We start from the raw sequence: 27,850 nt of genomic DNA, 5'->3' as shown, positions 1-27,850 counted from the left end.
CCCTTAGATTTGGGAAGCCCATCTAACTGAAAGCCAAGTGTAAACATGATAAGGGAAAATGAGAGTAAATAACTCCCAGGCTCGCCTTGCACCCAAGGGCTGCTGGGCTGGATAAACACTGGAGGCCTGGCATTCAGTTTGTGTCTTGAGCTATTTTTAAAAACAACATTGTACTGAAATCAAGAATGTTATCATAAGAAAAACAAGAAAAATCTAATGGTTTCCAGACTAATTCTTGGGGGATCATCTGAAATTAGGATGAAACGCCCTGTCTGATGAGAGCACCGACATTTCTCAAAGGACTTCAGGGAAAATCGGGGTGAAGGTCTGTAGAATTGAACACTGCTGCAGTAGCAGCAAGGTCTCCAACAATCATATCAGTTGTTCATTAAAAAAAAAATAAAAACATAAAAAAATAAATAAATAACTTCTAAATTCCACTCCTGCAGGCCCCACCACGCCCTTGGATTTTTCTCTGGCATTTCACTGCCTGCTCCACCTCAAAGAGAAGCCACTTCTTTACCTTCCATTCCCAGTGCACCCTATGCTCCTGGACCACACAAGCCCACTGCAGTAGCACAGGCTGCCTGTAATCCTCCCCTGCACATTGTCATCTGACCCTTGTAACAGCTAGGGGCTTCAGGCAGCACACTCTCTTCAAAGATACCTCTCATCTGAGAGATGGGTGCTACAGAAAGCTAATACTTCACCCAAATCTAATAGAGAAAAATAATATGAGACCATACTAAATATAATATTTTGGGCCATAAATAACTTGAGATAGATATGAAATTTCTATCATCGAGGATTGTAATAGTGGGGAAGATGGTAATATGTGGGACAGGTGTTAAAGGGTGACTTAACACTGACATCTATCTGGAAGTAAAATAGCCTGTTAGTGTCACGTGTGGCGCATACAAACTGCGCATGTAATTATCAGATACAGACATTGTTTGTTATTCGGAGGCCTTATTTTTTGTGACAGGTTCACCACTAAAACTACTTCCAGCTGGTCAGAGACAACACCAGCTTACAGAGGGACATGCAAGTGAGAGATGAATGCACCAGAGGAATCAAAATGTGAGGATGAGTTTTAATTCTAATGACTTTCTAGGCACAAAACAATCCATAGCAACACTCCTGCCCCTTCATTATAATTTTTCCACCATGGTGCGTTTACCTGGGAAACATCTGAAGTTATTTTTCCCAAAAAAATACTAGATGGGAGTTCCGATTGATTCTTTGCTATCACCTGAAGGTTTTATTTAACACATTAGACACTGTTATTCCCCCTTCACACTCTGAGCTGAGTAGCTTTCAATACTAGCCATGTGTACCTGAATGTGGTAATTGTTAAATTTAAAGCAACTAAAAGGAGGACAGATTTTTTTTTTTGCAATGGAGGATATATATTATATTTACAAAAATCAAATCATGTGATTAAAAATAGATGAAATAGCCACTGGATGCTTTGGAAGTTTGTTTTGTTAGATTTGCAGATTTGGTATAAGCCAAATGTCTGAGCAAAATGATGCTTGGACAACATATCATTTAATCATATTATTTAATCATCTGCTAAAGAACCAGCAACATGTCCCAAACCTGTAAATCTAACAAAAATATATTTTGTAAGATAGACACTGAAACTTGAGACAAATGAACAGAAGGTACAAAATTATTTAATGGCACAATATGGTTGTAAACCTGAGTAAATGCTAAAGAGCCTAAGACATCCTTTCAGACACTGATTTGCCAAGGGAAAAGAAAAACTAAGAGCTTCTATGAACCAGCAAAATATCTGGCCCCCAAATTAAGGGCAGCTGACATGTCCTTCCAGGTCATCACCCTGCCTCAAGACAAAGCAAACATCATTCCAGAGAGACAAGAATCTTCTATTTGTCAAAGGAGCTACAGGAGAGGTCTCCGCTTTCTCCTGGAAGCCATCAAGCCTGTAGTCTCCACTGCCATCACCTCCTACCTTTCATCTGCCTGAATACCTTTTGCTGTGATTCAAGTCTGTCCTCTCTTCTTGGTTTATCTTTAGTAAAGACAAAAGAATAGTCAATCCCCATCTTCTTACACTAATAGTTTGTTATATACTTAAGACTGTATTATGCCCAATAGCAGATTTTTCTTGATGAATTATCCCCAGTCCTTTAGCACCTCCTCTCAGGCCTAATTTTTTTTTTAAGCTCTTTAATCATTCCTATGGCTCTCCTTTGAACAGTCTTTATGTGCCTCCTCAGGATGCAGAGTCCAGGCCAGGATACTGCATTCCAGCTGTGCACTGACAGTGCTGATTAGAATAAAGTTATGCCTAACAGACCCAACAGAGACACAGAGGAACAAAGACTAGAGACATTAAATCCCAACAGGTTTCCAGTCTTTGCTTCTAGTCTGCTCCCAAGGTCCCAAGGCATCCCTGTCTCATAATAATAAGTTCCTTTCATTTGCTCCATTTTCTGATACTTACAAGCTTTTTCTCACAAATTCAACATCTGTGTTTAACAGTTGTCCCCAAACAGAGCTGCTTTAAGACTAACAAGTCTCATGCAAGGCAGAAAGTTGTTAACAGTGAAATGCCAAAGCTTTGGCCACCTGGAGACTGTATCTAGGTATTCCCTCTTCCATCTTTGACCCACCACTTAAGCTTCATGACTCTTGTGGATTTGGTAGTCTTGGCTAGCTCTACCTGGATGGCTAATCCATTATTATCCTGATGATAACACCCAACTCAACCCAACTGCACAGCCCTAGCCCGCTCCTCGGCCTTTGCTAGGATCACAACCAACTATTCCAATGCCATCATTTCACAGACGTGGAAACAGAGGCTAAGAAAAATATAAAGTACATCTTAACATAAAGCTGTAACGCATTCTATTCATTTGACTCTTGCCAATCAATCCATGACTTGCCGCAGAGTCAATGAATTCCTCAGCAATACTTAAATTAATGCAGAATTTGCTAGCCAATGTTTAGCAGTGTGACCTTCAGTAAAGTGTTTTTATGGTTCTCCAGCTCTGTTTCCTCTTCTCTTTCTCAGGGTATTTTGTTTCTCTGAACACAAACCCTGTGGATGAGTACCCAATGGTCAATGGCTTTGACTGTCAATCACAAGATTTCTCTAGTCTCTGATCTCAGTTTCCCTTTAAAAGGCTATTTATTTTAACTCCATGACTATTAACAGGAAGAATAGCTCCAGGCAATGTATCTCAAATAGATTGTCCCCCTAGAAAAAGGAGGGATCTTTCTCACTATCTATTCATTTTCCCCTTATCATAAAGGGTTAAAAATCAGGATAGGGCCTGGTTAGTACTTGGATCGGAAACCACCTAGGAAGACCAGATGCTGTAGGTGTAAAAAAATAAAAAATAAGGGATTGTAAGCTGACAAGGTCCTTGCAATCTGTGAGGTCAACCGAGGGTGCCTCACCTTAAAAAAAAAAAAAAAAAAAAAAAAAAACAGAGGGTTAAAAAAGATCCTTCTTAATATGTAGAACCTGTGAATCCTACTCAAACTCCTGACTTTCTAGCTAAAAACCAATTTTTAGCATTTTGGAATATTTTGATTTCCACATTACATAAAGGCTATATGTGCAATTATTTTCCAGCCATCCTTCCTTTCATTCCTCTTTTCTTTCTCCCCACCCTACCACCTTCCATGTTCATATCTCTGCATTAATCCCCTCTGAATTCCTTTGTTTTTATCTTCATTTATTTCCCCATTTTACTGTTTGATATCTAATCTGAGTCTCCACAATTCTGGCTGTCCTTACCTTTTATAAATCTCATTTTAGGGTCCTCCAAGAACTGAATCAGGTTTTAATTTCATTTAATTTCCCATCAATCATTAACACTGTTCCTGAGCATTTATCCTGTATTTTAATAAGTAGTCATACCAGAGGAGAGCCAACTTGACTTTCTTGGGCAGTTTTGTTGTAAATATTTTGTATTCTATTCTATTTCTAGTCTCTCCTCTACATTCTGCTCACATTTGCTGGGATATTACACCTAATCCATTATCCAGAAAATGGAAATATAATACTAAGTGGCTTACTATATCCCCCATTTCTTTCATGTCATGAAAATTTATAACACTTAAAAGCCAGTGATCCCTAGGTCATTTGTCCTCAAGAAAGAACAAGTTTATTCTTGTGGAGTAGAATCTATATCAGATGAAGTTCTCACATTTTAAGATATGTACCCTTTATGCACAACATCAGGACAGCCTGCAAGCACCCAGCATCCATGCAGTGCCCCGATGGTGCAAAGCCCATTAGACAGAGGCAGGTGGGCTCTTGCCATTCAGAGGTAAGGACCAGTATTTCAGCAATTCACTTCAGATTCCACGCCAGATGTGGTTTCACAGAGAGATAATGATCCCCTTCAAACAATAGGGAATAACTGAGAAAAGTCATTATGTCACTGTTAAAAAATGTACTCGATTATCCTACCCTTGCTGTTACCTAATCTGAGTTTTATTTCTAAAGGCTCCTGAGTGGAAAGACTTAAGCACTGCACATACCTAGCTCATGAAGTAATTGCTTTCAATGTACATCAGATATTGGTAGCGGAATGTGAGCAACTGGGGAGTGAAGGGGTGAGGTAACTGGCGAATGAGGCAGCAGTTAAAGAAGTCAGAAAACTACACCTAAATTCAGAGCTCTTTCTCTGAAGAAAGGCAAGGATCCAGCAGATGAGAGCTGTTTACAGAACACCAGCTGGCCTGAGGTGACTATCCTGAGCCATCTGCCTCCAAAGAGGCCCTCACCTGGACTGCAGGCTGCTTCCTGGGGAGCCTCAGGCTATGAGCAATACTGACTTCCACTGACAGCCACCTCCCCCGACAGCCTCCTCTGGGAGCAACCAGTTGTCCAGGGATTAGATTCCGTCTCTCAGCCTCGGGCAACTGTGCAACTAACTTTCTCTGATGATCTTCTTTCAAACCTTCTGTGAGTTAGCAGTTCTCCTAAATTCCTGATAAAAGAAGCATTGAAGATAGATATATTTCATGTCACTGAAAACCAATCCTTCCACATCCTTCCAATAAAATATTATGCAGCCATTTGAAATGCTGCAGTCTTACTGAACAACAAAAAAGTTCACACTAACTCATTAAATTGAAAATGCAAATTATGAAGCATTGATTTGACAGTGTTTCTTAATAAATATTTATGTGAATATATTTTTAAAGGCATTAAAAAGTATACAAGGGCTTACACCAAAATATTAACTGTGATTAGCCAGATAAGTCTAGTATCTATCTGACACCATACATAATTATTATAATATTATTGACTATGTTCCTTATGCTGTACTTTACATCCTCCGTGACTGTTTTTATAACTGGCAATTTGTATTTCTTAATCACTTCACCTTTTCGCCCATCCTCCCAATCCCCCTCCCATCTGGTAACCACCCGCTTATTCTCTGTATCCATGAGTTTGCTTCTGTTTTGTTTGTTCGTTTGTGTTTTGTGGTGACCACTTCATAAGGTATATAAATGTCTAATCACTGTGTTGCATACCTGAAACTAACATAATATTGTGTGTCAACTACAATCAAAAAATTTAAAAATTTTTTTGAGTATAGGAAAAAAAGAGTAAATGTAATATATAATCATCACAGAAAAATTAGAATTAGATCATTTCCTCAGGATAGATATCTAAAAGTAAAATTATTCAATGAAAGGAGCAGATAATTTTTAGGGCTAATAATAATAAAGGGTTATAGCACCTTAAAAAATAATAGTGCTAACTGGGGTCATCTCTGGAGAGTGGAATACAGGTCACATTTTTTGCCCTCCCTCCCTTTTTCTAATGATTGGATGAATGTGTATAAATATGTAATTTCTTAAATAATAAGAGAAAGAAATTCGGCCTCTAAATATGGGGAGCAACTTCTTGATCCTTTTCTACGTTAGAGACTTATGGAACAGCAGTTGTTGAACAGGGGCGCTATGGTTCCCTAAGTCTAGGAGAAATTTTCACTGGCCACAAGAGCTCCCTGAATGTGCCATGTCCCAAAGGGGAACAGAAGAGCCTTATAAAGAAAACTGAGGTCTTGGAAAACCACAAAGTAAACACAGAAGAAACTCAGGAGGCTATAAGAGGGAAGTCCAAGTAACAAGGCTTTATAGATGTGTGTAAAGGACATAAAAACACCCTTTAAAAAATATATATATATATATATTTTGAAACTACTACTATGACCTTTTCTCGGTGATAAAAGTAGATAGAATTTTATCCATAACCATCATGATTTTATTTTTTGTATTTTACCACCTCCACCTAATATAAAACATCTGCTGCCCTCTTACAAGCTTCCAATTCTCCCACTATCCTTTGAGCATCCAGGCCCACCCCCTCGACTCTGATATCCTTTCAGTCAGTCAGTCTGTCTGTGCTTCATACATCTCTAAGACTTGTTTAGTTTCAATAATATAAAAGATTTACATGGTTTTTAAATCTTCAATGTGTGTATAACTTTGCCTCTTAAGGAAATTTAAGTTCCCTACCAAGAGATCCTGCTAATCGTCCCCAAAATACATTCTTTCCTTCTTCCAGAGAATTGGAGCTCCAGATTTTACCTGGAACACATAGCTACCCGTCACAAAGTCCGTGTTTCCTAGGCTCCTTGCACTAAAATTGACAACGTGACTAAGTTCCTGCCAATGTGACTTCAGTAAAAGGGTTCTGTGCAGCTTACAGGAAAGACCTTTAAAGAGAGGGCACATGCTTTTCTCCTTTTTCTTGTAAATGCAATGGATGGCTGGAGCTCAAGCAGTCAACTGGGACCCTGACATAAAAGTCACATGCCAAGGAATACAGAGCCATAAGACATGAGTAAATGGGGCAGGGCCCTGATAATATTTGTGAACCTTCCCTAACAGCCCTGGACTGCTTTTCTCTAGATTTATTTTATGTAAGAAATAACTTCCATCTAATTTAAACCAATGTTGTTTAGGGGTTTCTGTCACTCATTGATGAACCTAATCCTAAATGGCAAAAAGAGTGGCTGTATTTTCATTCATTCTACAAATACTTTCTGAACACCTACTGTGTGACAAGCACTGTTTTGGCTCTGGAAACACAGCAGTGGACAAAGAGGGCAGCATCCCTCTTTTTTCTCCAGTTGTGAAGCCTACATTCTAGCTCGGCATCCACACAGCTCCGAACAGTGCTATGCATCTAGGAGGTGCTGAAATATTTGATAAACAAGCTAACAATAAGCCTTCCTGTTTATCTTTTGGTTTAAAACTAATTTTGTGTTCAACAGTCCGAGAATCTTGGTACAAATAGTACTCAAAGAAACAAATCGCAACTGCTTTTTAAAAGAAATAAAATATATAACCGAGCTTTGCTGTTACCACATGTCCCCATCCCTCCCACCGAAAATAGGTAAACACATTAACAAAGCCTATCGTTGCCTTTTAAATTATAGTAAACGATGATAGTGCCATGATGTCCGCTCAAAATAATGCATTGTACTGTTACACATACTCCTCTATGCCTCCATTTCATTATCCATAATGGGAATATGGATAGAATTTATTGTGAGAATTAAATGAGATAATATCTCAGAAATGGTTAATAAATATTAGCTATATTCAGTTGATAATATATATTAACAGCTTTAAAAATAGTCATAGTCTTTAATTCAGTAATTTCATTTCTGGGATTCTAGCCTAAGAAAATAATCCTAAGTATGAGGGGAAATCTTATGAAAAAAAAAATGCTGCTCCCAGAATCATTTATAATAGACACAACCCGGAGACTCAGTAACCTTTCCCTGCCACTCTGACATCTTTCCAGTGGTGAGCTGAGGACTAGAGCTCTGGCCCAAGCTGAGATCTATAAACCCAGGACTAGCTGGAAGGACAGAGGCAGGGGTGGGAAGAGGCGGAGAAGAATGGAGAACTTAAGTCCAACTTCCTGGCAAGGCAGACTTACAAGAAGGGGTAGTTCAAAATGTCAAGTACATCAGGGTAGAGCAGAGCAAGAAAGCCAAAATGAAGCTTGACCCCTGAGAGCAGCCTCCTTGAGGAAACATTCTCGAATGCAGATCCTGGACATACGCCCTGAGAATGGGTGGGAAAGGAAAAAAAGAACCCTCCACATAGCATCTCAGGCACAATCAGTGGGTGGGCCAGAAGACGCTGGGTTCCGCATAGAAACAAAATCAAGTTCCATCATGAGAAGGATAGCGAAATAAATTATTGAATACCACAATAAAACATGATGCAATCATTACAAAATGCTGATTAGAAAGACTACAGTCATAGGAGAAAAATGCCTGACCGTTGCTAAGTACATAAGTCTATGTGCACACAATACAGGTGGTATATACTTACATACTTATATACATATAAATATAAAAGTACATACTATATGTATATATTTACATATACATATAGTATATAGTATGTACTTATATATAAGTACACATGTGTGTATATATATACATACATATATATACAGATATATAGCAACTATGACCTATGCATAGAAAAATACTTGGAGGAACAACATCAAATGTTAAAATTGTTTGATTAAAAAAGTAATGGTCATTTGCCTTTTTTCTCGATTTGTTAAATTTTATTTAATGGGCAGGTTTTAAACAGCTTTTATATCTAAAAACTTGGGCGTAAGGACAAAAAGAAAATCAGGCACATTCACCTAAATGTTATAGTGCCACTCTTCCAGAAATTTGTTTCTTAAGAATAAATTATGTGTGTCTTAGGCAATAAGCCGCATTTTCAGCCTTCCAAATCCTTCCTCCAAGTATCAACTGATGAGATTCCATAGAAAGAATGTTCTTCCCCTGGACTAGTTTTGGCTCTTGGGGAATAACTGTAACCCTTTCCTGACATGGGGTATCATTTAGGGGACAAAACTCAAAAAACTCATTTATGGGATACACACTTAATGGTCAGCAATTACCTGGTGTGTCCTTCCCAAACGTTCTAACTTGCTCTCAGGGTAAACTTTATTCATACATTATATAAAGAAGTACAAAAGGAAGTAAAATGCTACAAATATAAGGACTGTTACATTCCTCACATTATATATTTTGTCATTCCTACTAGGAATTTCTTAACAGAATAGATTTCATTTCAGTTCCTGAATTCCTCAGCGCACAAGTTCATCTTTGATTTTGGTAACTCTATGGCTGTGATTAGATCAATTCATCTATATGACAGATTGACCACATGATTACCAAAAGCAACTATTAGGTCTGCCAAAGACCTCCCATGAATGCTCTGAATCAAATCAATTCAGGCAAATATTTAGAATAACACCCTCAGTTATCAAGAATTGATTTTAAAATTAATTTAAAATTTTTTTTAAAAAGTTACTCCAAATTGTTGAAGAAATATGAATGTGAATTGGGCATTAGATAAGATGAAAATGAATATATATGGAAAGGAGACGATCCTTGACTTTAAAAATCAAGTGGTAAAATAGTAAATAAGGTGTAATCTCCTTCTAGGAACAAAAAATATGTTTATGTATAATTGGAAGGAGATCTGGAATGACCCACAATGAAGAATTGGCAAGAATAATCTGTGAATAATAGTGTTTTTATATTATTATTTTTTGCTTATTTGTATTTTTTCTATAATGCACATATGCTATTTGTAATAATAAAAGATAATTTTCAATTTTTTTTTTAAAAAAAAGCTCTCCTTTAGTTTAAAAATAGACCACTGCATGTCCTGGTTCTGGCTACTTACAATATTCAGAATAAAATGCCAGAACCCACTAGAAAACCAGAAATGTGAGAATAGCCTCCTCTTAAATAAGGAATAGAAACATAGAGAAACTCATAGGGAAAAGTTGCTCTTCCAAGATTCCCTGTCCAAGTTTTCCTGTAAAATGGCTTAACACATTTTGCATAAGATTTGGATAAACAGATTTTTGGGTTGTTTACTGAAACCAAATTCATATTCTCATCATTTTGATGTTACCCATCATTAATCACAATCTTCCGATGAAAATCTCCACTCCTAGTATGAGTTGATAGCATTCCCTTTAAAATATAACAGCTAGCAGAACTAGTGACCTTTGACATTTTTTATACATTGGTAACCCTAGGACATTCATCTGTTATAGTTAAACATAAATGTAAATTATTCATTGGCTGCTTCAGCTGTAATGCTTCCAAAGCAGCTGTTATTTACCTGGGCAACGGTCCTCAAATTAAAATAATTCTGAGTCAGCTCTGGGCTCCATGCTGCTGCTCCTTATGTTTAACAGATAGGTTGTAGCAGCTCCAAAAAACCTCTGTGGGCCAAGGAGTAAATAACCATTGTCAAAAGTGTAATTATACACTGTATTTATATTGTAGTCAGAGATATGATGATTGGGTAAATAATTAAAAGTGACAGGACTGAAACTAAACAAAATGACTCCCAAGGAAACAAAAGGCACTTTTACGCCACCTCTCAAACAATATACATATGTGTAGAGAATGTTATTTTTTCCTTCACCGCCAGAAACAGAAGTATATAGAAATAATTACATAGCTCTACTCTACCCTCCAAATTAATGGTTTGCACCTAGAAAAAAAAGTAAAATAAAATTGACTGTGCCAATCTTAAACACACCCTCTTCAACATTGATAAAGGATTTCCTTGCTTATAATGACTCTTACTATTTTGTGTGAGATTTTCAAACCAGAACAAAGCCTATAAATGTTTTTCAGAGTAGAGTGGGCAGTTTGGAGAAAGCACATAATTGGCTCTCCTGCAGGACTCTGCTGGGTCTTTGAATGCTCTCCATGTTAAAAATAAATGGGTCAGTAGATTCTAGTTCTGCCATGGCAGTGTGAGCGCACTATAACCTATCCTTTCTACTAATGGCAACTAAAAACTCTAACAAAAATATGGGAAGAATAAACTACCTAAGAACTGTGAAAGCAAATAAAAGCTAATAGGTTTGGGGGGATGGTAAGTTTCCTTTTTTTTTTTCTTTCCCCTTTTCTTAGGCAGCTTTATCCTGAGGGCAGGCCCCAGTTTCAGAGTAGTATTGCTACAGGCAGTTAAAATTTTAACAGAAACATGTCTTTCGAGCCAGAGGAACCAGGAACTGTTGACCCTGGGGGATGAAGTAAGAGAAATCCCAGAGGAAAAAGAACTAGAAAAAGGGGTCCCCTAATTCTGCATATGAACTCTTGGCTCAATCTAACTGAGCCAAGCATGCAAGGTACTGACTGAAATCAACACAGCAAAGGCTTCGAGAATTTCAATGAGACATAAGCCACCCATACAAGTGTCAGAGTAACCCCTGAACTATGCATGTGCAGGACAGACCCAAAGCAGCACAGTAAAGACGTATATAATTGAATGGAGATATAATCCACTGCCCACAAGGTGTGAACAATTTAGGGTAAGAACCTGAGATGATTGCCTGCTACAGTGAAAACATCAGTATTCTCCTGAGAATTATGAAAGAACCCAGAATCTACACAATATTATATTGACACTGTTCAGGATACAATCTGACAACCAAAGAAACAATAAAATATGGCTAATTCTCAGGGGGAATAAAATGAAAGATGCCAACATCAAGATGACCTAAAGGTTGAAAATAACAAAGATTTCAAAGGATATATTATAACTATGATCCATGAGGTAGAGGAAAACATTTGAAATCAGTGAAAAGATAGAAATTCTCAGTAGAGAAACAGAAACTACAGAAATAATTAGAAACTTTAGAACTGAAAAATACAATATCCAATTTTTTTTAATCCTCTAGATGGGCTCAAGAGCAGAATGCAAGGGAAAAACAAAGATAGATCAACAGAATTGAAGAATAGACGGAAAGGACTGAAAAAAATAATGGTCTCCAGAATTCTAGGACAATATCAACAAGTCTAGGATTGAAATTCTGCAAAACAATTACTATAACTAATAAATTAATTTAGCAAGGTGCAGGGCTCAAAGTTAATAAACAATATTAACTGTATTCTTATATACCACCAGCAAACAATTGAAAAATTAAATTTTCAAAACTTCTATTTACAATATCACAAAAATCATAAAATACTTAAGACTATATCTAACAAAAGGTGACCAAATGTCTTCACTAAAAACTATAAAACATTGCTGAAGAAAGTTAAAAAAAAGACTTAAATAAGTGGAAAGAGATAGTATACTTAAGGATTAAAAGTCTCGTTTTTAAGATGGCAAAATCTTTATAGTGAACTACACTCCATATGATACCAATAAAAATTTCAACGAGGTTTGTTGTTGTTTTGTAAAAATTGCCAAGTTGATTATAAAATTTATATAATACATAGGTTCTAGAGCATTTAAAGGAATTAAGAAGAAAGAGAAAAAAGAAAGCAAAGTTGGAGGACTTGCCCTACGTGATTTCAATACTTACTATAAAACTACAAAAATCAAGACAGTTGGTATTGGTGAAAAAATGAACAGATGGAAAAATGAAACAGAATAGGCAGATGGACAAATGAAACAGAATAGAATCCAGAAATAGGTACATACATATGTCTATTTTTTTTTTAAAGGTACCAATTCAGAAGGGAAAGTCATTTCCACAAATAGTACTAGGCCAGCTGAATATCTGTTTGAAAAAATCAAATATCATCCTTACTTCACATCATACCTCAAAATTAACTCAAAATAAGTCATTGTCCTATACGTAAACATAAAACCATAACACTTCTATAAAAAAGCATAGGAGAAAAAATTTGCAACCTTGGGTTAGGCAAGATTTCTTAAATGGACATCAAAATCAAACCATAAAATAAAAAGTAGAAAATTGGACTTGATAAAATTAAAAACTTTTGTTCTTCATAAGTCACCATTAAGAAAGTGAAAAGGCAAGCCACAGAGAGAAAATATTCACAACATATATCGAAGGACTTTTACATGGAATTAATAAAAAAACCTCATTACAACTCTATAATAAGCCTAACAACCCAAGTTTTTAAATGGACAAACTATTTGAATAGACACTTTACCAAAGAAGCTATATGGATGCTATAGGGATGGCCCTTAAGCAGATGCAATGATGATCAACATCATTAGTTATCAGGGAAGTTCAAATAAAGCCATAATGAGATACCATTACACATCCGTTAGATTGTCTAAAATTAAAAAGACTGAGCATGCCAAATAATAATGAGGATGTGGAGCAACTGAAATTCTCAAACATTGCTGGTAGAAATGTAAAATGGTACAACCAGTTTGCAATACATTTTTACAATTTCTAAAAAAGTTAAATATACACCTACCATAAGACCAAGACATTCTACTCTTATTTACCCAAGAGAAACAAACACATTTTTCCATACAAAGACCTATGCATGAAGGTTCTTCACAAGTTTATTTGTTAATAGACCAAACTGAAAATAACCCAAATGTCCATCATCAAGTAAATGGAATAAACGAATTGTAATATATCTGTGCAAAGGAATACAACTCAGAGATAAAAAAGAATGAACTATTGAGACATGAAACAACATGGACGATTCTAAGTCACTACACAGAATGAAAAATTCAAGCAAAAAGGAATACACATTTAATTCCACTTACATAGAATTCTAGGAAATACAAAGTAATCTATAGTGGCAGATCAGTGGTGGCCTAGAGAAAGGAGTGGAGGAAGACATGGACACAAAGAGTCTCAAGGAAACTTTTGAGAATGATGAAAATGTTTGTTATATTGATCGTGGTGGTTATACAGGTATATATACATAAGTCGAAACTGATCAAACTGTACAGTTCAACCATGTGTGTGCATTTTATTGTACTTCAATTGCACCTCAATAAAATTGTACCAAAAATAAGGGTGGGGGGAGAATCCAATTTACTGGTGAAGACAATAGGTAGCTCTATGGTTTGTTTTTCAGCTATAGGGTGAGCTAGATAACCTAATCAACTCACTGTGGAAAAATGTGAGGATGGATTAACTATTAACAAACACCCTCTTACATGTGTATCAACTTCACTGGAAAGAAAGGCATCCAAGTTTGGTCTATCCTCAGAGAGTAGGAGGAGAGTTTGCTGGTTCCTTCCCTAAGTGAGGGGTTTTGGTTTAAACAGGCACTCAGGGACCAGGACTTGGCCCTCACGGGATAGGAACTGGGACTGAGACTCCACTATATTTTTGAGAGCACTGAAAGACTACACCCTCAGTTAAAGGCTGGTCCAGAAAAAAGGTCCACTTGCTGACCCAGAATGAAAATAAGGAAGGTCTCTTGCCATGGGAAAGGTCTCCTCTGAGAACACGGAACCACAGCCTATTCTCATGTGGGTCTAGGGTTTAAATTTATTCTACCTCTGTAGTCATGTAACCCTAAGTAGAGAAATTAACTTAAATGGTGGTCTATCCTGGAAATCTCCTTGAGGCACCTGGCAGAAATGAATACCAAGCTTCTCCATACAGCAAAATCCTTAATCAGGCCTTACAGGATTCTGCCGATAATACTACAGAAAGTGGGCTCACAACAGAAAGTAACGAAACAGATGAGAAAACTAGAAAGGCAATATGCGTGCAAATGTATAGCACTTGTGTAAATTTTTGTTGCTAAATACTAGAATTTTTCTAAGCAGGGCAAAAAAGTAGCCCATAAAATCTGCTACCTTTTTTCTCAGTGAGGAAACCCTTTAAACCACAATACAAGTCCATGACGTGAAGGAAACAAGTTATAGAATAATACATATAGGTTGAGACTTCGTTTTGAAGAAAAAAATACAAAGGTTATATATTTGTATGTACATTTAACAGAGTATGGAAATACATACACCAAGTTTATTGAAGAGTGGGATTTAAGGATTAAAGTTTAAACACTTGATATATAATTTTTTTTCGACAATGAGCATTTGTAATTTATTTAAATCAGGGAAACTATTTTAAAGAGCTCTTTTGTTTGTAACAACAAAAGCAGCTATTTTGTCATTGAAATAATGGACAAAACCCAATTTTCCAAGTGCAGCACAACTGCTAGCTACAGGGAAGGCAAGAAACAGACAGAGGAGGATAAACCCAGGGTTCTTTGAAAAAATCCTGTTTTTCATGCTTCTCTTCTTTTGGTGTTCTGTCAGCTAAAATGTAATTATTCAGAAGCTGGTTTTCAGAAAGTATCCCCTTCTGAGAATAATGCTCATTAAGAAAAATCTGGAAATGATTCAAGAACTGACTGCAGGCCGCAGTTGCCTTACACAATAAACTTGATAGCCTGATCCCAAAGAGAATGGATCACAGCATTAGAAAAGATGGTAAGATCACCCTCACTTGCACTTGGCTTAGATCTAATCAGATAATCAAAGAAATTCTAGTCAGAGCAGGATGACTGGTTGTATATAAAAACATGAATACTAAAAGACACAACTCTACATTTTGAAGAACTGAGTTGTCTGAGATGTCTTACTAAAAAGATGTCTTTTGGAGGGAAAAAGATCTTACCTCTATAAGCAATGAGAAACGAATTTGCTATGTTCCAAAGTTAAAAGCTTTCTTGGAGATAAGAGGTATATAAAGCATAGGAAAAGAAGAAATTTCCAAGACATAGTCAAAAAGTGGATAGTTATGACATTTGTGTTAGTAAAATTCAGCATCTGAAATTTAGCATTTGAAAAGTTCATTTTAATTGAGTACATTTCATAATAAATCTATTAATTATGAGACTGAGTTGATTCTACAGTTTCCTTTTAACAAAATTTATCCTCCCACTGGCCAAATTTAACATATTGAGCACAAAAAAGAACAATAACTATAGGTGACTGTAAGATACCAAATACAAAAATCCATTGGTCCATAGTGATAGTCAAACATGAGAAAAGGAAAATAATGTAGAAAGTTTTTTGTTGAATGTCAGCTAATAAAAGTAGAAGTTACTTAGAAAACCACCATTTTGCATTCCCAAGGCAATAACTGATTCAGCCAAGGATAAGCAGTGTAAGCCAAAGCCATTAAGTGGAAGGTTGTGAAAAACAAGATATCTACACAGCACCAAATAATCACCCACAAATACTAACCATTTGCAAAGATAAAAAAAAAAAAAACTTTATAATGGAGAAATCACTGCTCGCCTACTTAACCGAGGGGTCTCTCCAAGTCAGTAATAGTAGGGCAACCTGTTATTATATTCTTTGATGTGATATTATAAAAGTACGCAAGATCACTAATAAAATCTTCTTGCCAAGAATGGTTAACCTGAATCCAATCAAGTCTTACAGTTTACAGGAAATAGAGGGACTAGAAGCCGTTAAAAAACAGCATAAGGAAACAACCAGATCCAGAATGTAGGCCCTTCTACAAGATGTGTTGACTTTAAAACCCAATGTCATTTTTTTTTAAATGTGGGGAGACTGTTCTAGACTAAAAAGACTTGAGATCTACAACCAAATGCAATGTGTAACATTGATTGACTCTTGGTTGGAGGGAGGGAGAAGCTATTAAAAAATTCTTGAAACAAATTGGAACATTTGATGATATTGAGAATTATTGTCAATTTTCCTTGGGTTGGTGTGATCATGATGTTGTGGTTATACAGGAGAATCTCCCTGTTCTTAGGAAATATATGCTTAAGTTTTTAGAGGTGAAATATCATGACGCCTGAAATTTATTTTAAAATAGTACAACAGTGTGGTCGAGAGAGGGAAGATTGCTAAAATCTGTCCTTGACCTACAAAACCACCAATATGGTTTAACTTAATAAACATATAGAGAAAAGCAAGCAATTGTTGAATCTAGGTGGTGGCTATGCAAGTGGTTATTTCAGTATCTTTTCTACTTTTCCATATTAGAAATTTTTTAAACTAAAAAGTTGGAGGGAGGGAATTCTTCTCAAAAATATTTTCCGTAGAAGACATGTGTCAAATTTACTTTAAATTTTAAAGAAATACCTTACCTATTCAAAAGAGTGGTTAGCTTTTCTTTATCGACTTATTCACCATTCATTGGAAGAATACTCCTAAAACCTGCCTTAACTGTTGCAAATAACATTGTAATGTTAGAATAGACCAACTATAAATCCTATAATAATCAGTACAAGATTTACAGGTGTAAACATCTGGTTTTATATCCAAATAACAAACTTAACAGCAGTAAAACAAATCATTTATTACAGTATATAATGTTATATTAAATTTACACAATGATATATAAAAACACATACTGTTTATGTCATACAGTAATTTAACATCAACAAGAATATCAAAACGAATACTACTCATGCACAAAACATGCATATATTGGTATAAAAAAAGGCAATTTTACACAATACTGTTTTACCAAAAAAAAAAAAATTTTTTTAAAGCCCTTCCAGACAGGGTCAGTGGTCCAATCTGGACTAGATTGCACTAACATGTTCGGGCCAATGCTTAGGTGGCACAGCGCTCAGTGAGCAATTCTGGGCTTGGAATCTTGCCCAAGGATTATTCCATTAGGACTGAATTTCTCTGTACCCAAGGACCAAAATTTATCTCAAAGGCAAATCTTCCAAGGGAGGAATGGTTGGATCTGCTGAAATTAGGGAGGAGGAAAAAGGCATCAAAATGTCTAACAAAGGGCCCTAGAAGTGGTTACTGTTAACCAGGGCCTAGGCACCAAGTGTGGCAAAAGTTTTAGTGAATCCCTTTAAGGTAGTACCAGCCTCCCTATCCAGCTCTCTGGATTTGGGGTCTGGTATTCAAGTTCTGAATCCAGTAAACCGAACAGTTCTGAGAAGAAAATAGAATGGGAGTACATCTGAGAAATGTAGGCTATATAAAAAGTTACATAAAATAATACCGTCCCTCGTACCTACTTCACACAATTGTATGAGATGCCCCTCAACAGGAAAGCCCTCGTGGAGACGCTGCCCCAAAGAAGCGAGAAACAAATGTATGACCTAAAATTCCATCTACCTGACCTTTTAAGATCAGAAGGTCTCATCTCAATATGACCTGAACATCAAAACCTGTACCTTCACAGATGTTCAGAAAATTTAAATAAAAATCAGCTGATTCCACAAAATTCATTCACTATCACCACCATTAAAACCTCAATATTTACTTCTAACCAGCAAAACATTCTTTACCTTCCATTAAAGGCACTAGTGTCCATATATGAAGAGACATAATTTACTTCAGTTTTATCTTAACAAAAGGAAAGCATTCTATGCAATAATTACACAAAAATCTAAGACGCCACCTTTTCTTCGGTCACTAAGAAAAAAACAATTTCTACATCAATGATGTTACTCAAACAGTCGTCATCAGCTTCAAAGAGCCAGACCGAAAGCGCAGGATTTTCTTCTTGAGGTTATGTGAAGCCTTAATTTTGACAAAGGTTTTGGTGGGGTTGTTGTGAAGGTCTGGGGCTGTGACCGTCTGAATCGGGAGAGTCTGGACGAACTGGGACCAGATTAAGCCCCCGCTTTCCTCCGAGTCGCTGGTGCTCGTGCTCTCCCCGCCGAACTCGCCCTCGCTCACACTGGACTCGCTGTCCCCGAAACAGTTGGTGGTGTAGTTACTCTGCTCGTCCTCGCTGGTGTCCACCACGGTGGAGTGGAACAGGGACTCGCACTCGGCCGAGTACTCGGAGTCGCTGGCCACGTAGGCGTAGGGGCTGGCGTAGGGCAGCGCCACCGCGGCCGGGTACAGGCCCGCGCTCTCCCGCCGGCCCCGCCGGGCGCGCCGCAGGACTTCTTCGTAGGACATCTCGGCGGCCGACCTCCAGCGCCGCGAGTCCGTTCGCTTGTGCTTGGGCTTGGCCACCACCGCCTCCCGGCCGTGGCTGTGCACCCTGCTCCCCGCCCGGTGAGCAGCGCCCAGCGGCCGGCTGGAGAAACCCGCCTCGGCGTGGCCGCCCCCTCCCTTCCTCCCCTTGGCTGAGGCCTTCCTGAGTTTCTTATTTGTATCCACATCGTCGGGGAACCGACACTTCTTACTGGGCGCCCTGGTTTTCTCCCTCACGGTGGGCAAGGCACCATCTGGGCCGTGGAGGGCTTGGACCCTGTGCTTCAGGGCTGAGCCCCTGGGGACAGCCATGGTCCGGGTGCCCCGGTGCGGCCTGACGCCCGGCTGCTGGCCCGGGACGAAGTGAGCCTTCACCAGAGGCCCATCCTCCAGGCTTTGTGAAGAAGAGCACTCGCTTTTGAAATCCAGGGTAGGCCTTTCTTCCACCGGAAAAGCTGAGGACAGCAGTACAGGCGGGGCAGGAGGGGGCACTGCTGGAGGGACGGCCTGCAGGCTGTTTTTCTGTGCCATCTTTTTCAGTGGTGGCTGGACAACTTTGTTTTCCTGCAGTGGGACGAGGGCTCTACCAGGACTCTCTTTTGGTGAGGACGCTGGGATCTGACTGCTTTCTTTAGGGGACTCCCCTGTCACAGTGGTGGGACACCGAGCATGTTCCTGGGAGGCTGGCTTGACATTTTTGGGCGGATGCTTGCTTTGAAGTTCAGCGGCAGCTCCAGGGGGGCAGCCGTCAGGCAGGGGCAATCTCTTGCTTTCCAGTTGTTCTGCCTTTGATTCCTTGGACCACTGCTTCAGTGGGGAGAATGTCCCATTGTCCGAAGAGGGGATTCCGCCAGAGGGCAAAGACGCCTGTTTAGAATTCTTGAGGTTCCCACTATTGCCCTGTGAGATGCCTGCAGTCGCCCTGACACAAACACTCCCATTCCTCAGAAGCCCCTTTGTGGGGTCAGCGTTCACGCTGGTTCTTGGTTTGTTGGTCCTTACAGGGTGTGTTTTTTTCTGGACCAGGCTCAGAATGTAGCCATCCATTTTCTTACAGGATGAAGGATGGGGAGCCGACCACAAACTGCTTGGAGATGGTAAGGAAGCATCTGTCTTGATGGCGTCCAGCTCAGATCGGACACAAATGTCATTGGCATGGTTACTCAACCTCTCCTCTTCCCTCAGGGGGTTGCCTGTCAGGCAGAGGAGAAACATTGGGCTCTGCACAGCCACGGCATGAAGCGGACTGGGATAGCGATAGACATCATTCCCGTTTTTAGACACCAGATCGCACTGATACTTGGGATTCACATCTGCAATGACATCAAGGGGATTAAATTGTGATGTGGAGGGGGAACAGCAAACTGTCTCTGAGGCCTGGTCTTCACAGCGGCCTTCTTTATAGTCCAACCATCCTATGAGATCTGAAAAACATTTAAAGGTACACTCTGAAGAAATGAATTGATCAGTACCAGCTTGACTCTGGCCGATTTCTAGGAAGAGAGATTTATGGGTAGAGAGAATGCCAAAGAATCAACAAATTGCCATGAGCTACTCTACTATTTCGCATACAGTTCAAACTAATGGATGAGGGAAAAAAATATTTAACAAAAAAAATTTTAAGATATATCTTCTGAAAGAAAAATATTCAGCATTAAAAATGCTTTCAAACTATTGAATAATATGGGGAAACACTTTAAAGTTTAATGAAAATCATGATATAATGCCACACTGTGGTTATAATTTTGTTAAAATTGTATATATGCAAAGAAAAAAGTCTGAGATGAAGCACACACAGATGCTAATAACAGCATCTCAGTGTGGTGAGAAAGCAAGTGATATTTACCTTCTTCTTTGTTTTCTATTTTCTAAATTTCCAACAATTTGTACTGCATTTTTAACTGGAAAAATAAATGTTTTCTGAGTCATTCTTTCTCTAGGTTACTCTCCCCTCTGTGTTCTATTCCTTGTTTTCCTTTAAAATATTTAAGATAAACTATACTTTCTGTGGGCTTTCAACTCATTTCATATTTTTTTAGAGCAAATTCTTAACAACATATGTTCAAATATAACTGTCAACTGAAAAGTCAGGGAAATTAGTCAAATTTCAACAGAGAATAATCAAATTTAAATAATAATCACTATATTTTCAATAGTGACGCTAACAAATAAAACACAGTACTTTTTTTTTAAATAGGGAGGCATTCTTGATAAAGTTTTAAAAGATCGAATAGTGATATTAATGAATAAATGTTCCACATCTCAAAAATATAAATGCGAAAATACAATGAAATCAAGTTTTCTTGCTTAATTAAATGATTTTGATCTCTAACCTTGGTGAATATTATAAATTTCAAATCCCCTTAATAACCTTCAATTAGAGAAAATGAAAGTTTTTATCACTGTTTAATGTGTCCTCCATTACATTTATTCACTGAAATACTGAAAACCAACCATGTGCCAGATTCCATGTTGTTTAATTTAAGGAAAATCTTCAGGAACTTCAATGATAATCAACAGTCTGGGGGAAAATATAGTCTAGACCCAAAAATGATACAATTCATTTGTAAAGAAAAGGTTATTATAAAATAAAAGTGCCACTCCCAATAAGTAGCTTATTGTAAGGAGAAACCTCTCTAGCCAATATCCTTACCATCTCTCCTTCTCCACTACCCTAAGGCTTATCTACACTTCACCATTCATCCCTTTTCCCTGCCGAAGTTAAGGAACAAGACAAGACATCCCAAGGCCCAGCCCAACTGTCTCAATTATGTGAAGATGTGGCATTTGTGAGAGGAGGGATCTGTCTTCAAGAAAAACCTATACCAAAGTGCTTTAAGGGATTTTAAAGTTTCCTTCTGAAACCAGATCTGCAGAGTGAAGGGGGGCAATTAACAACAAACTTGAGGCCCAGTCACTCTAGATAACACAGATCTGTGCTTCCCCAAATGATTATTGCTGACAACACACATTGTATGAATACAAAGACACGAGCCAATTAGCAGCCTCAGTTGTTTGGTGTCATGTTTGCATCGCCTAGACTCAAAAATTCAGCCTTATACCCAAGCAGAGAACACAGACAAACCAAGGAAGCAGGGACTTGTGCCAATACTTAGAGCTCCTCTAATCTCCTTATTTTCTCTGCTCGTCTGAGGAATCAAAACAAAGCAGAACTAAGGAAGGAGTCTGAGTTTCAGCAGTAATTCTGCCATTCATCAGATGAGGAGCCTCTGACAAATGGTGTATAAAACCAAATTTCTCTGTTCGATGAGAAGGTTGAACACAACTTCTGAACTCTCTTTGGATTGTGGAAAAACATGTACCTGGCAGTTAGTCCTGAACTTGAATCCTGCCTTTGCTATTTACTTGCTACATGGCCTTAAACAATACACCTAACCTAACCTCAGTAGGCCTCAGTATTCTGATACATAAAATGGATCTAACAACACCTGCCCCCTGCAGAACTGTTGGGAGGATTCAAAGATGTTAAATGTATGCAGAGCTTCCAGTAGAGTGTGTGACACATGGCAGATATACAAAAACTTCCAGTACCAATAATAGCATGATTCTCTCTGGAGATCATTGCGAGGAAAGCCCAAAATGGGGAACAATGGCACATGGCCTAGGGAGATCTCATCCCACCCACCTGCTAAAAGAAAAAGAGAATTGTCATCATGCAAAGCATTCTGGAAAACACAGAAAGGCCATTGTTCCCTAAAGTGCCAAGCAGCTCTTGGCCAGGATAATAGATATATTTAACTTAATGTAAGCTTTAGCTTTAAATGATTAAAGGAAGAAGAAAGCAGATCCAAAGTGGTTTTTGAAAAAAAATGTAAACAAATTAAACAAAGCCTAACAAAGTTTGTTACACAAAGGCTCAGAAATAGAGTTTAAGACCTATAATATTGGAACGAGATTTTTAAAGATAAGCTATCTTGCTACCATAAGACTATAAAGCCAAGTGGCATCCAAAGAAGATTAGAATAGTGGTCATCTTGGTTCTAGATGCAACTATGGAAGTAAATGTAGCAAGCCAATGAAATTCTCTGAGCCTCTGTTTTTCATCAGTAGAAGGGGTTGAAGCTAGATACCCTTTTAGGGATAGTTGACCCCTTCCAATTAAAAAATGTCTATTAATTCTACAAAATCTTACCTGCAGATTTGGGGCAACCATCTGAGATAGTCAAGGTTGCCTCCAAGGGGCTGCAAAAGCAGGTGCTGGAATGACAACTGGACAAACATTCACTGAAGACCGAGTTAGAAGAATTGGAAAGAGATCCTGAAGCCCCATCACTCAGCTCATAAAACCCTACAAATAAAAACACCATTTGGAGTTAAGATCATGTCAAGCAATAATATACACTTGTGCTTAAAAGGAAAAGGTATAATCATCAAAAAAAGATAGGAAAGGGAGACTTTTGCAGGGGAGCAACTTCGGCTCACTGGATATAGTGTCCTGATTTTATGGTTTTATTTCAAGCTATCTTCAGAAAAAGCAAAGAGCCTGTAAGTATGGGTACATTTCAAAGTTACACTCACCCTCAAATTGACCTTCCTCCTTGACCCAATCGTTAAAGATGAGTAAAGAAATAGACTTAGATCTGTCAAAGCCTCAGCGTTATCATGAACATTTCAGAAAGAATAACTTGAAGAGAAAACAAATCTATTTAAGGAGCCAAATGGTTTAAAAGGAAAAAAAAAAAAACTTTTGAAGTGGTCTCAGGAAGTTGAAGTGTGACTAATTTTCTACCCCAGTTCTGACTTTCTCAAGTTTCAAAGGAAGACCGCTCTTCCAGAAATTTGAATAGAAGCTTTTATTTTTAAACTCAGGGGACTCCAGATCAATCTCTTTATTAAAAATTTTGTAGTCAGGTTTAGTTTCCTCTCATGCAAGTAAACAGCAGTCTGCTTTTTAATTCTCTCTAGAAACAAACTCCACTGTCAATCTGCAGGTCTGGGAATGTTAAGCACAGGAGCCAAGGTAGAACTCCTGAGTGCAGAATCCTGTCCTTGTACACTCACACACTCACCTGAGCTGGGCCGGCTGTCTGTCTCCAAGTGCTCTTCAGATGTCTTTTCTACATCTAGTCGTAGGTCACTTATCTGCTTGTCAAGTTCTTGCAACTGGTTTAACAAACCAACGTCTCTTCTTCTCAAACAATTCTGATTAGGGAGAAACAGAAAAAGGAAAAATGAACACACTTGGTGACAAAGAACCAGAAAGTCTGCTCTAAGTCTTCAAATTACCATCTGGAGAGTTCGCTAAATCTTTTAAAATCAAAAATTTACTGGATGACCCAAAATAAAGAAAAACTTCAAGAATATGTCCTATGTTTTATTCCACTTTCTCATATTTTGTGGTGGGATAAAGTTTCTTCATAAAAACAAGACTTGCTTTTAGTTTCAACTAATGTATACAAACTTACTTTTTATAGGTAAGAATAAGAAAAAATGCACTAAGCTTTTATAAAATCTTCTGTGCCCAGCCAATTTTTTACAAAATAGCACTTCACAGTAGACTCTTTAATTTGAAGTAAGTGTAACAGATTTCCTACGAAATACTATAATCTTACTTAGGTGAGATTTTTCTGGCCAAATGTCCTGCAGAGCTTTGTTTTCTATTAGTTGCTTTGTGGAGTTTAATCAGTCTTAGGGCCTTTGAAAGTGAGAAACCAATACTTACAGCCAGTGCCAAGTATAATGTGAGCTGGCAGAATTCAAAACCCTCAAGGGAAAGTCCATCATGATTTGAACTCAACTCGGGTTTCCAAAGGTGACAGATTTGCAGTGCTAACTCACACCGCCACCTAGTGCTTCCTATTGCAAGAAAAGCCACACACACACACACACACACACACACACACACACACTCTAAAAAGGCATCTGGTTCAAATCACGAATGCCAAGTCTACAAATGAAAATAGTACCACAAACACTGACTGGACTGGAATTCTCCTGACATGCTGCCTTGCTCCCCTCTAGGGGACAACAGGAATGTGCCACTCACAATCCTGAGATTCATGAAGACAAAAAAGTGCTATTGTATAAGACAATGCAAATTATGTCAATGACCAGGCATAACCAGCAAGAATTGGCCCAACTCGATGTTATATACAAGTCTGGTCTGCCAACAATGAAACAGTAAAATGCCAAAAAAAAGACGTCTTGTACAAACCACACTGTACATACATCTGTATAAAATATATGCATATGAAGTATTGCTCCTTCTCCGTGTCCTTTGACTTAAAAAGATTGGGGACATAAACCATATGCTTGTTTGGTAGGATGAGTTTCTCAGGAAAAATGAACTAAACAAGTAAAGCACTTTGTCAAAAAAAAAAAAAAAAGGGAAATTATCTGAAAAGAGATCATATAAGAAAACACCTGACAACCACACAGCATCGCTGTTCCTTATTGTAGGTGGGGCATTATCAAGCATGTGTCTAGTTTCAGATAGTATCACATGGTCAGATAAGGTTTTTGTTCTTCTAGGTTTTTTAGTTGTTTTTTTTTTTTTCTTTTTCTGTTTTCAAAACTACATTTTTGAGGTCACTGAAACAAAGCTGCCGCCATTATTTTAGGCGGGGTCAAAAGCTGTTCACCAATACATTAAGCGCCAAAGTTCTTTTTCTTCCTCATTAATGAAGATAGCACAGAATGACTGAGATGCTGACAGAAATTCAATAAGATAGATGGTTCCTGAAAGCGGGTTCTCTCTTGTCCTACCTCCATCACCAGTCACAGCTGGCAGTACGTATAAAATATGAGAGAGGAGGGGGCATTTTCTCCAGCCAAATTGCCATCATTTGCGTCTGTTTCAGCTGCCTTATACAAAGGGCTTCTATTTGAAATTAAACGGCAGCCCAGGCAAAAGCTGGCATGCTGGGGAGAACCCTGGGAGGGGCAGGGCTCCTACGTGCGCTTCCGTGTAATCGTAAAATTCACCGTTGGACAGTTAACCGCACCACAAGCCCCCTCTTCGGCTTTTGTCCCCTCTCGGCGGGAGGACATGAAGCTAAGACGACCTCCAAGTGAAATGGCATTTTAAATGAGGGCTTTGGAAACCGGGGAGAGGGTAGGCATCCGTCTACCTAGAGAGAGTGAAGGTTACAACCAGGCCACTCTAAGAATCCCGAAGGCAGAGCGGAAGAGCCACCACCCCCTCCCGCAGTCCGCGCGGGGTCGTCAGCCCCTCACCTGACACAAAGCAGGCACACGCCAGCCCACGCGCCGCGGGCACACGCGGGAACGGGGGTCAAGGAGGCACGGGATGGGGGTTCCCGGAACCGCGAGAATTTCCTCAGCCAGAGGCACCCTCGCGCCCACCCCAGGTCACTGGCCCAACTCCCAGCCCCTCTGCGGGGACAGCGTGCCCCCACCTCCCGGCACGACCTACCAATTGCTTGCGCAGCAGCAAGATGTTCTCCTCCAAGAACTTCTCCTCCAGGCGGCTGCGCTGGGCCGCCTCCCCCGGTAGCTCCCCGGCGCGCGGCACGGCGGCCCCCGCGCCCCCAACGCCGCGCAGGGCGCCCCTGACCAGCAGCTCCTGGCGCTGGCGCAGGTACTCCAGCTCCGCCAGCCCAGCCAGCGTGGCCTCCTGCCGCTCCCGGGTGCGCTGCCTCTCCGTGTCCGCCTCGCCCTTCTCCCGCCAGCGCCCCTCGGACTCCGCCGCGCGCTGCTCGCCCCGGGCTGGCGGTGCCTGCGGCTCCAGCTCCCTCGCCGTCCCGGCGGGACTCGGCTTCATGGCCCCCGACCCTGCAGCGAGCACCCGTCACCGCAGCCCGGCCGCCGGGGCAGAGGAGCAGGGCGCTAAGGCTGCGGGCGCATGCCTCCCGGCGGCTGGGCGCGGCGGCGGGGGCGGCGGCCAGGAGCGCGGAGGAGTCACGCGCGGCCGCGGGCTGCAGCCGTCCGGGCCAGAGAGGCGCCGTCCGGTGCGCCTCGCGTCGCTCGCCGCGGCCCCGCAGCTGATAACGCCCTGCCCCGCGCTACGTCACGCGCGGCGGCCCGGCAAACCCCCGCCCGGCGCCCGCCTCCCCGCGCCGGCCCCTCGGCTCCCAGGCCGGCTCCCCCTGGCTTCCCCCTCGTCTGTCAGGGCGCCGTGCGCGCTCAGCGCCGGCCTCCTCCCAGCTCGGCCCTCCCCGCCCCTCCCTCTCTCCTCCCAGCTCGGCCCTCCCCGCCCCTCCCTCTCTCCTCCCCCGCTCTTCCCGCGGGTCCCCTCGCCCCCTTTTCGGGTTTACTGCACCCAATTTTTGCCTCGCTCCTTATTGGTTCTTTTCCACCGCACAAAGCAACGGGCGAGCACCTCCAGCCCCAGCATCCTGTTACAGCCGGCCTCGCAGGCAGGGTCCGCGAAGGGACGCCGCAGTTGGGCTCCCAAGAGAACTTTCTGAAACTCGACCGAGTTGCAGCTCACAATCTTAACCCTTTCCCCGCACGCCCACTGTTCACATCCACTCAGACAGCGTTAGGCTTCTCTCACCTTACCAAGCAAGGTACCGCGAGTGAATTCAAAGACTTCTGTGGGGTTGGATTTGTTGACTCCACTTCGTAAAGGCAAGCACTACAAAGCACAAAGCAGTGTTGTTCTAAAACTGTTCAACTCAGTTTTGTTGCTATTTTGATTTTCTTACGGAAGACATTTAAAATTAGGCAGGAGGATGTCGCTGTATAGCCAGCGGTTGCAATCCTTTTACTAGCTCCGGGTTTCTGTGTGCGCGCGTGCGCGTGCGCGCTTTGCTTTTTGTTTTTTATTGTTATTTAGTCTGCACTCACAAGAGCTTGAACTCTGAAACCAGACTGCCTAAATCTGAATCCTAAAATTCCAGCCAAGACTAGGCGTACTAGCAAGTTAACCTCGCCTCTCTGTGCCTCTGTTTCCTCGACGGTAAAATGAGCTACTAACAAAACATGTCTGTTGTAAGAGTTGTAATAAAATATAGTACAGTGTAATATGTGTGTGGGGGGCGGGGTGCGCTTACAATGTGGCAGGCACATACATACTATGAGTTATAGGAGAGTAGCTTTTTTTCCCCCTCCAGAAGGGTTTATAACTTTCCCCCTGAAGTAGCATTTGTGGTATAATCATCTGCTTGGGACACTGGTCACAGGTGATTCCAGTGGGACAGGGATTTGAAAATGTCACTTGTCTGTGGAAAAGTAC

General features: G+C 40.0%; 1 protein-coding gene across 3 annotated transcripts; it reads right to left on the bottom strand.

The window, feature by feature from the left end:
- Positions 1–17,025: 17,025 nt before the first annotated feature.
- DACT1 (dishevelled binding antagonist of beta catenin 1) lies at positions 17,026–26,659 on the bottom strand. Of its 3 annotated transcripts, none has more exons than XM_016129002.2 (4): positions 26,087–26,659; positions 23,721–23,853; positions 22,844–22,999; positions 17,026–20,114 (listed from the first exon to the last, which is right to left on the bottom strand). In XM_016129002.2, the coding sequence occupies exons 1-4, from the start codon at positions 26,432–26,434 to the stop codon at positions 18,214–18,216; spliced, it is 2,538 nt and encodes an 845-aa protein (XP_015984488.2). In that variant the 5' UTR covers positions 26,435–26,659; the 3' UTR covers positions 17,026–18,213. The 3 variants fall into 3 exon arrangements, with proteins under 3 accessions (XP_015984488.2, XP_015984489.2, XP_015984490.2); XM_016129003.2 differs by having other exon boundaries at positions 17,026–20,003; positions 26,087–26,657; XM_016129004.2 differs by lacking the exon at positions 26,087–26,659 and adding an exon at positions 25,636–26,007.
- Between the last annotated feature and the right edge of the window lie 1,191 nt (positions 26,660–27,850).

This window comes from Rousettus aegyptiacus, unplaced genomic scaffold, assembly GCF_014176215.1.
Source record: "Rousettus aegyptiacus isolate mRouAeg1 unplaced genomic scaffold, mRouAeg1.p scaffold_m13_p_3, whole genome shotgun sequence".
In the NCBI taxonomy this organism is placed as follows: Eukaryota; Metazoa; Chordata; class Mammalia; order Chiroptera; family Pteropodidae; genus Rousettus; species Rousettus aegyptiacus.
The sequence above is the reverse complement of the archived record's forward strand: the minus strand, read 5'-3'. Positions and strand labels throughout refer to the sequence as shown.